At 43.9% G+C, this 10719-nt stretch overlaps 1 protein-coding gene across 3 annotated transcripts in view; it reads right to left on the reverse strand.

Moving 5' to 3' along the window:
- CPM (carboxypeptidase M) overlaps positions 1 to 10165 on the reverse strand; it is an 80262-nt gene extending 70097 nt beyond the window's left edge. Inside the window, exons 1-3 of one of the 3 annotated variants that reach the window (XM_006121581.4) lie at positions 9980 to 10165; positions 9638 to 9794; positions 5544 to 5638 (exon numbers count right to left, since the gene is read on the reverse strand). In XM_006121581.4, coding sequence (XP_006121643.1) covers positions 5544 to 5638; positions 9638 to 9794; positions 9980 to 9985 — 258 coding nt within the window. In that variant the 5' untranslated portion in view covers positions 9986 to 10165. Of the gene's footprint in view, positions 1 to 5543; positions 5639 to 9637; positions 9795 to 9979 lie in introns of those variants that run through there. The other 2 variants (XM_075931535.1, XM_025183885.2) reach the window with 2 other exon arrangements.
- Between the last annotated feature and the right edge of the window lie 554 nt (positions 10166 to 10719).

Below are 10719 nucleotides of genomic sequence, written 5' to 3' on the forward strand. Positions count from 1 at the left end.
GCACTTAATTCGAATTTGGTAGACCTCATTCTACAAGGAGTAATGCAAAATTCAAAACAGCTATTTTGAATTAAGCGCTGTGTAGACACTTAATTCAAAATAGGGGGCCTCCAGCCTTTCCCAGGGAGCCCTGGTGGCCACTCTGGGTACAACCAGGAAAACTTACTCTCCTCCCCAGCCCCGGAGCCTTTAAAGGGGTAGACCCAAGCCACAGTGCCTGTGCCAGCTCCAAGTCTGCCAGCCCAGAGCCAGCAGTGGCCACCGGGGCCCCTGACCCAGTGGCCCCAAAACATGAGCCAGCAAGTCACTGGCAGCCAGCCCTCCACCACTCCCCAGGAACAGTCTGTCAGCTCCCAGGAGCCTGACAGGAGCTAGAGAAGGTGGGTGCCTTCCTGGTCCAGGGTGGAGATCATGGACCTTATTCAGGTTTGGGGGGGGGATGTCCCCAACGTCCATGATCTCCTCACTAGATGGAGGAATGCGGCCGTCTATGGCAGGATAGCTGCCAGCCTGGCCATCAAAGGCCACATGCAAACCCAGGAGCAGGTTTGCATGAAAATCAAGTTGGTCCGGTGAGACCCCCAACCCTGGGCCCTGAGCTTCCCCTCCTCCTCCTTCTTCCCCTTGCTTCCCTCTTCCAGCTCCCTCCTCCCAGGTTTCCCCCTCCCCTCTTCCACCCTCTCTCTTCCCCTCTCCCACCTCCTTTTCCCAGTCTCCCCAGCGGTTCATCCCCCTCCCCCCCCAGTTTTGTTTAATAAACCCCGTTTCTATTTTTGAACAGACGTGTCTTTTGTTTGACATCAGGAAGGGGGGCTAGGGAGGGGTAAGTAGAAGGACGTGAGGGAGGAATGGGCCATGAGCCCCCAGTGGGGAGGACCATGCTGGCTCTGAGGGCTCCTCGGAGTGGACGCTCTCCTGCAGGGCCTCCTGGATCCTGACAGCCCCTTCATGAACCCCACAGATGGCAGCCTGCAGCAAGTGCAGCTGGGCTGATGGCAACGACCCCACAAGACGCATGGGCGTGCCCAGGGGAAGCTCTGGCTCCATGTGGCCGAGTGCTGTGGTGTCCTGAGTGTGGGCACTCCAAGACAGGACTGCTTTGCTGTCCCTCATCGAGGTAGACAAGCAAGCAGGGAACCCTGAGAACTGTCTGTTTGAGGTGGAGGTAGGGTCCCTTTAAGCACTGAGCTCAGTTAGCCTCAGGCAACAGCCCCACACACTAAGTCCTAACCTGATGCCCTGCCGGCACTGGTTCTGGCCAGCCTTAACTTCGGTTCAGGATCCACTCAGTATGAACACGCTATTTCAAAATAGGTTTTGTGTGTAGATGTGTTAATTCAAATTAGTTTAATTCGAATTAACTATTAACTCGAATTAACGCTGTAGTGTAGACGTACCCTTAGCTACTTTTAATAATGAGTGCTATAGAGAAACATTTTATACACATCACACACACCAAATGGAAGTTATTTAGGGCAGGCACTATTTTTTTGGTTCTGTGTTTGTACAGTGACTAGCACAATAGGGTCTTGTTCTATGGGCACATCTATACAGCAGCTGCAAAATGTATTTCCTATATTGGGTAGACATACTCATGCTGATCTGTGCCTAAAAATAGAAGTGTGGCCACTGTGGCCCAGGCACTGGCTTTAGATTAACCACCCAATATATTAGTCTGTATTCGCAAAAAAAAAAAAAAAAAAAAAATCCCAGTGTGCCTTGTGGTACCTTAGGATATGTCTAGACTACAGGCATTTGTCGACAGAAGTTTGTCGACAGGTACTGTCAACAAACCTTCCGTTGACAAAGAGCATCTAGACTACAGCCAGTTCTGTCAACAAAGCAAGCCACTTTGTCAACATGACAGTGTAGACCCAAAGGACAGTGTAGATGCAATAACACCTTCTGTCGACAGAACTCTTTCGATAAAAGGTGTTATTCCTCATAGAATGAGGTTTACAGCCGTCGACAAAACTGCTGAGTTCTGTCAACATTAGATTTGGTTTTGATTTTTGGTATATTTATTTATGGAGATGGAAAAAGGGGCAATTACTCTCTCATTACTATCCAATAATACTGCTATGTATAATGCAGTAGTACCTAGGATCTCCAGTCATGGAACAGGAATCAATTGTGCCAGACTGTGGACAAATGCATATCAAAAAGGTTGTAAACTTTTAGAATGAGGAACTTAGTGTAAAAATCAGGAAACAACAGGTGGATACAAAACCCTATTATGAGCACAATGAAACAGTGTTTTGTTTGACCCCTTTTTATTGCCACTTACAATGTGTTTGTGCTAGTGGCTGCATCCACCCTGACTCACTTAGCCTAGTTAGTAGCTGCCCTTCACTTGATAAAGTAACTTACTTTTTTTCCATGTATTTATGCATGTTTCTATGGTTTCCATAGAAATGCATCTGACAAAGTAGGTCTTTGTCCACAAAAGCTTATGCCCAAATACATCTGTTAGTCTTTAAGGTACCACAGGACTCCTCATTGTTTTAGGAGGAAATAAGTTTTCTGTCATGCAATGTGTGTCAACTTGTATACCCTTCAAAGCCGTCCTAAAAATAAAGCAGAGAAACAGTGGATCTATTATTGGTGAAGACAGACAACACTCTCAGGGAAGGAATGGTACCAGTAGCTCTAAAACAAGCAATTGCTTAAAAAGTAAAATTTTGACATGTCCAGTCATCACCTCGTTCTAACCTAGCTTTTTCTGGAAAGATCATTGTTAAAGCTGAGGCAAGTCAGCTCCACTAATACCTGCATTCCTGAGATTCTACAACCCTTTAAATACAGAATTAGACCTGGCTATAACGAAGACAATCCAAATCTCACTGGTTTATTTTCTCCTTTTGGTGCCTAACAGGTATCGCATACCCCATGCTAATTCCTTTGAATTTATTGTATGCATTGGATACCATTGATCAAGAGGTTTTCTTGACATGTCTGCTGATACTGACAAGGTTAGATGGAGTGATACTTTTGTATTTGACAATACAGAGGCCACCACTCTTCTGGCTGCAAAGCCTACATGTGTGATAAGTTCTGTCTTGTGAGAGCCCTATTCCATGTGGCTGCGTCTAGACTGGCAAGTTTTTCCGTAAAAGCGGCTGCTTTTGAGCAAAAATTTGCTAGCTGTTTACGCTGGCCGCTTGATTTTGCACAAAAGCACTGACGTTCTACTGTCCGAAATCAGTGCTTCTTGCGCAAATGTTTTGACGTTCCCGTTCGGGCAAAAGCCCTTTTCCGGAAATGTTTTTGCACATGAGGGCCAGTGTAGACAGCTAAAAACTCTTTTCCACGAATGCTTTTAACGGAAAAACTTTTCCGTTAAAAGCATTTGCGGAAAATCATGCCAGTCTAGACGTAGCCTGTGTGTAAAGCCATAGGGATGACGGGAAAGGTGGAGTACCTGAGCTGTTAGATGATCGATATGCAAAAAGCACTCAGCTTGGTTTACTTTTCATTAGATCCATATGGTGAAGTCTTTTAGGTCTCCAAGAGCTTTCCTGGGATTGGGGCTACAAGTCCAACTCTGGGAAAACATCAGTTTTGTTACCTGCTATGGGTATTTGCTTATTCAACTGAGGGAGTTTGCATTGTTAGTAAGGTGAGCTATCTAGGGTTCCAATTAGGTCTCTGGTAACTGTGTTGGCACATAAGAAAAAATGTGGCCTAGGGATGTTAAATATCAGTTAATTGAATAGCCGAGTAACCTCATGAATTCTTATTGGTTACTTGACTATTCTATAGTACCCATAGGTGGGGCTGGCAACCAGTGCACTGATACAGGGGCAGTAGCATGGGGTGGCAGCGGCCCCTGTCCAGAGAGGGGGATCTGAGCTCCCAGACCCAGCGTGAGCAGGAACTGAGCCAGGCTGCCTACCCACTTAGAACCCAATGCACTTTAAATGCAGAGTTGCAGAAGGGGTAGGTCCTGGACCCATTGCAAGCCAGCCTGCTAAAAAGTTTACTGACAAGGAGTGGGGGAGGAAGAGTGTAAATGCATGTGTGTAGCCTATAGCATTAACCTATAATCTTCTGCTTATTGGTTAATCGGTTAATCAACTACACTATTACATGCCTAATGTGGCCAGCCACAAACATACATACTTTTGATGAAAAGATTGTGACCTTTCTTTTGATGTGGGTCTTGCCACAGTTATCCATGTCTAAGTAACTTTCAGACAGGATTAATGAAATGCCCTGGATCTGAACAGCTATACTTGAAGACCACACTAAAGTTGCAGATTGTACTGAATATGACTGCCTCTCCTTTATAAGAGTTCCTTGGATGATATTTGTGTACTGTGGTCTCTGCTGGCTTTTAGTTTACATCTAGATGGAATTAATGTTGGTATTTCTGCTACGTACATCTTCATTAAATCCCATCTCCCCTTGTTTCATATTGACAGGTTATCAGCTAAAATGCACAACCCTCAGATTTAATGTTTCCAGTCCTCAGACATTTCTCAAACTAGAATTCTTCTCACTAGCCTCTCAGATTTGCTGTTAGGGACAGGGTAAATGAGGAAGTATCTTCTACTGGACCAACTTTTTTGGTGGGAGGTATAAGCTGAAGAATAGCTCTGTGTTGCTCAAAAGCTTGTACCTTCAACCCACAGAAGTTGGTCCAATAAAAGATATTACTCCACCAACTTTGTTTCATAGCTGGGACCAACACAGCTACACCACTGCAAAAGCACTGTTAATGTTCCAGAAACACATTGAGTCTGCTCTGCTTGCAGAGGGAAGGAATGAAAATTTCATTGATTTCTTTAATTTGCCAAAGTCCTTAATATTGGATCATTTTCTTGATTTCTTTAGCATGGAAAGTTTTTTATGCATGTGCTTAGAAGTACATTTTGTAAGTTTAAGATACAATATCTACTTTGGCCATATTATGTGTATGAAATGTGATATTACTGTTTTATACATATTCCTGTTTTAAAGAAGTATAATGTCTAACCTTACTAACCAGTCCCTACAAAGAAGACACATCGCTTGTTTAGTCACTATGACTCCAACCGTTTGATGAGCTCAGTGAGTATGGACCCTTGCATCATGTGGAATTCACTACAGAGTGGAACTTTCATGAGCTGGTCAATACTCTGTTCAAGAGAGGTGCCTTAATTACACTTAAATATTCTTCATAATCCCAATCAAAGATGCAGTAAATAATCCTAGGATAATAGTTAGTGTTCCCTGTATGCTGTGTGCTTGTGCAGCCACTCGGGATAAATTTAAATGACACCAAGCTGATTAGCAGAGCACCCACGATTAGATTTTCTGTTTCTACAAGTGGTACACACAAAAAAGTTATTCCACACATGGTTGGAAAATACACACATGCATGAAAATGATTAGAAGGAACATTGATAATAGCTATAACCTTGGCTTCCTTCTCTCAGTCATGTAAAGATCATATAAGAACGTTAATGCATTGCAGCAGAAAAATGGCATAAGAGCTATGTTTATAGAAATAAACTATGTAACTATTTAATAAATAAATAGCAGTTAGTAGAATATATCACCTTAAAAATTCCACTGGAAGTTTTGTATTTATTAACGATGCCGATGACCATATAATTTTTCAGATTGTCAGATGGAACTTTTCCAAATACATGTACTGCAAAAATCAATTTTGGACTTAGAACAGAGATTGTTACTTTCTCATCACCAGTAAAAAAATTCTGCAATCAGAATTCAGAAAATAATTTTGTTGATCTTAGAGACAGAATAGAACTTAGCTCTCTTTTCCAAAGCGAAACAGTGCTAAGTATGGAAGAAGAATCTGTTTTATTCAGCGTAAACAGACAACAAAGATAATGGGTTAAAGCTTCCCCTCTGTTAAACCAGTTCCCACTAATTGTATTGTAAACATAGAAAAAAAAATGCCCATAGAGCAATTAAAAATTAGGAAACTGTCACTTTTACACAGACATCTTTGATAGTAATCTTAAAACCTGATTTTCAGGTCAGCATTCCAAAAGCCAGGTCCTCATTCTGTCCCTTTGCATATATAAATATTAAAATAAGGTAATAATAATAATAATAATAATAATAAATAATGGTTACACCCTTAAACCTAATTTATAAAATACAAAATGACACATGCTGATCTAAAAATCATAGCATAAACACCAAATTCTCAACTAACTTAAATTTCATGCAAATCTACTGACTTAAACTGTATTGAAGGAAATGTAAACCAGGACAGATTTTGCACAGAAGAGGATAGAATTAACAGTGACTAATGAAGTCATTGTACTTTTGAAAGATGTTAAAATTCTAGCCCTGTATTTGAATGACAGCATGAAAATTATTCCCTTTTTTCCCTCCCCGTATTAGTTCATCTTGTTTTCCTATTTTTTTTTTTACCAGATTGGTATAAGGTCTTAGCATACATTGTACAGAACCATATGTTTAGATAGACTTTTTAGTAGAGCCCTTCAAATCTGCAGAAATACACACTTCATATCCATAGACCATTTTTGCAGACAGGAGATTGGATGCAGTTGCCTCCCAAACTGCTGGCTCCTGAACAGCAGAATCCACCCTTGGCCACCGGGACTGGAGCCCTTCTGTCCTGCAGAGATGCAACACACACTGCCGCTACCTTTGCTCATGAGCCCCTGAGAGTAGCATACAATTGGCACCCCTTCCCCCAGCCCTTGCCCCTTCTCCTTGAGGTCCTGCTCCTGTATCTCCATTAACCCAAAACCTCACCCTCGTGCAATCTCTTCTCTTTAAAAAAAATTATAACACTCATTTCTCCCCTTCGATCCCTTCCTCGCTAGCACTCATGAGATGTCTTGCTACTGAGGGTGCAGGTGTGGATACACATAAAAGACACCTAGCAAACAGTGGGTCGGATGCACATTGATTCTGGTAGACGTTGATTGGCAGCTGCTTCACATTTTTGTATCTGTGCAGGGCTCTATTAATCATAAGAACAGCCAAACAGGATCAGAGTAATGATCCACTCAGCCCAGTTCCTGTCTTCCAACACTGGTCAATGACAAGTGCTTCAGAGAAAATGAACAAAAAAGGCAATCCAGAGATCCAACCCAAGTCATTCATTCCCAGTTTCTCGCCAACACAGATTATATTTCAGCAAGTATGTGAAATCTCACTAGCTCAAGTGGTGAGATGCAGATGGTATATATGTAATACTGTTCTTTTAATTTTAGTGTATCTACTGCTCGGGGCTAGTGTTTTCATAATAAACTAATTTTTTAGTCTTTCATGGACCTTAATGTGTTATAATTATCTCTTGACTGTTTTCTTCAGTTGGGGAAGAAAATTGATACTTATTTTTAGCTGTCCCCAGAATCCTGTTGAGTATATAAAGGGTGATAAACTTTAAAAGTATATATATGTCCCATCTCCTTTGATAGGGCTGCTTTAACAGAAGCCTGAGAACAGTGTACCAGGTGTTATTTGGTGATCCAGTGACATCGTGAAGGGGTAAAGTAATCTTTAGCTTCCGCATTCTGGAAGCCAGTAAACTATTTGCAGTCATGTGGGAGGATGTCTAATTGTCATTAGTGGGAGTGGGATGGGAGAAGATCCTCTGCTGGATGCTGAAAAAGGAGGAACCTTCTTGCTCTCTCTCCTCCAAATCCCAGATACTCCTCCTCCTCACCCGCCTCATACACTCAACCAAATACTCGTGGTTGATGAAAAATGAAACACTGCTGGTCTTCTGCAAGGTTCCTTTCTCAGCTTCATTTTTCCATCTCACCCTTCTTTATGTGGTATTGATAAATTGTTCAGTGCCCAGCTACTCCATTCACTACTCTGCTTAAAGTGCTTAGGAAGGGCAGGGAGCAAAGTGTTTCTCTTTTCATTTTGCATGATGCAAGTTCAATAGGCAGAACAAAGTGGTGCTCCTGAGAACACAGCTTCCACCTCTCCCCTGTGCAAAAGCAAAGCAAGAAAAACGGATGCCAAAATCTTTGGTATGGCTTTGCTCACTGACAAAGGATAAGGGCATTTCTAGTTTTGGGTTTTAATCAGTAGGAGTTGTGGGTACTCAGCCCTTCTAAATAAAGGGATCATATTTTTCATGTACCTACATATTAATTTAGGGACCATATTTTAAGCACTTCAACTAGAAAAGTTTAGCCTTCTGTAAGGGTCCAAATTCAGCTTTAGTTTTTACATACAGAAGCCAGTGGGGTCCACAAATGGCAGTGAAATAGGCCCTATATTTAACAGTTAAGCTCCCTCAAGAAGATATTTAAATGTCAGTATTAATTATCATTAATATTTGGGAACAAACTTCTGTTGAAGTAGATCGTCTAGAAGACCTATTAGAATTCGTCCATCTCTGAATTCTTTGATTCTCTGTTTAGTTTGATCCCTCTTCATTACTTGAAGACTGGTTATTTAAATCCAGAGGGAGATAGTGGTCTGGCAGCTGCTTTCACAGTTAATACCAAGGATGATTGATATCTAGCCAAAACAGAAGAGCCCCACTACTTTAAAAATCAAATTCTCCTTCAGACAAGTACGGTTCTAGTCACAAAATGTGAAGTCATACATTTATCTTTACTTTTTACCCTACATAAAAGAGCAGCTCTAGCTACTACAGTTGTTCATGTTAATCTGCCTATAGTGATGACACTTTATCTAGAACATAGATCTGATCATTATTACAAGAGCTCTTGCTTAAGCAAAAACAGATTAATCAGGATTATGTGAACAGATGTTTCTCAAAAATCTAATTCCTCATCTTAAGAGTACATTACTTAAGAGTAATTTCACTATTCCTTGATGAAGTAAAAAGTACAGTACATACATTTCTTTTCATTACGCTTGAGAAGATGTGTATAAATGTCCGTGTTCTCAGTCCTTATTAAAACTGAGTTTCAAAATGTCTTTAAACAAAAAGCCTAGGCACATCTATGTATATCTTAGAAAAAGTGTTGAAATCTAAAATACAAAACAAGCTAAATAAAGGCAGAAACCTCAAGCTGTAACTAGCTATATTTTCCCCAAGGAGTTTGAGAGCGCCTGTTAAATGAGAAATGCTATAGTATTGATTTTAGCAGGTAATACTATTTTACAGTCAGTCTTGTATTTGTTAGACTAGTGGGTGAATCCCAGAAGAACATATATCTTTGGAAGTTATCCATAAGTTACAAAATGCACATTACAGTTTCAGGGCTGTAGCCCTGACTGGCTTAGACATTCAACAGTTTGGACATCTTACCTAGACCCATTTTAAAAACACTGGATTCAGCTCAATTGTTGAAGTGGTAGCCAGGAAACGTCTAACTTCAGGGCAGTCCATCAGAGGAGAGGTTGGCTGAACACACACTATGGGACATGTTGCATTGACAAGGGGTGTTCCTTTACCGTTTGAGATGGGAAATGTAAACACACACATCAGAGAGACGGAAGCAGACCACGGCTAGCTCCCCAGCAAACACCCGAGCAGAGCAGCTGCTCCCAGGCAAAGAGCACTGGGCTCAGCATGAAGTGGGGTTTGGCTAGAAGTCACAAGCCAAGGTGCGGTTTGCTCGGACACGGTCCCCTCTCGCCCTTCCTCAGAGGTGAACGAATGACACCAGAGGGAGCATGTGTAGACGCACTGTGACTTCTCGTCTGGGCTGCCTACCTGCCACGGAGCGCCCGACGCTGCGCAGGGCGGTGATGGAGGGGTGCCGCTGGTGCACCTCCTGCAGGAACGCGCCCAGCGCCTCGCTGTGGTGGTAGCCGAAGTCCAGCGCCAGCACGGCGGGGAAGAGCAGCGCCAGGCACAGGCTGCCCGCCTCCTGCAAGCAAACAGGCGCCGTGTGACACGGGGGCCCCGCTGGCCACGGCCCGCGGGCTCGGGGGACTCAGCGCCACCTTGTGCCCCCGCCAGACGCCGGGCTCAAGCCGGCCGGTCCCCTCAAGCCGGGAGGCCCGAGCGCAGAGCCACCCTTCCCGGCAGCAGCATCCCGGGGCGCGCTCCTACCCGCATGGCTCTGCCGCCGCCTCACAGCGCTGCCGCCCCCTTCCCGAGCCGACCTCAGCAGCCCTGGCAGGAGGCAGTGTAACCCCTCGGGGGACGTGCCCGGCCCGTTGACTGACGTAGGAGTCGCCCACTCAGGTCCCCGAGGCCCGCCCTAAGGGGGGGGGAGGGTCCGTCGCTCCCGCCCTCACTGACCCCGAGGAAGCGCGAGGCTCTGGCGGCCGCCGGGCGGCGTGGGGCGGGTTAGGGAGAGCGCGAGGCAGTTGAACGCCCAGCAAACTGTCCCTGGCGTGGCCGTTGGCTGAGCGGGCTAGTGGGAGGCGCAGTGGCTCGAAACGGCCCCTGATTGCAACGTTCTGACCAGCCCATGGCTGGGCTTTTGCACCCCACTGATCCCCCTCTCGCCCGCTTCTCCAAAGGGAAAGCTAGTCCACAAACACATGGGGAGGGGCGAGAAAGGGGCTGGGTGCGAGACTAGGCAGTCGGGGCAAGTAGGGATGGCTGCTGCCTCAGTTTCTCCACTGGCAAAGGGTGGATAATATTCTTGCCTCTGCAACAGGGGTGCTTCATATACTTAAAAACAGGCAAGGAGTTAAACAGAAAACAAATATTTTTAATGGAAAAAAATGGTAAGAGGATGAATGTAAACAGTGCAACTTTAAAATAGAAAGTACTTATGTGTTGTGTGTATACACAACCATAAAGAACACCAGCTAGCTGCTATGAAAAGCTATGTCATGTGT

Source organism: Pelodiscus sinensis, chromosome 1 (genome assembly GCF_049634645.1).
Source record: "Pelodiscus sinensis isolate JC-2024 chromosome 1, ASM4963464v1, whole genome shotgun sequence".
Lineage (NCBI taxonomy): Eukaryota > Metazoa > Chordata > Testudines > Trionychidae > Pelodiscus > Pelodiscus sinensis.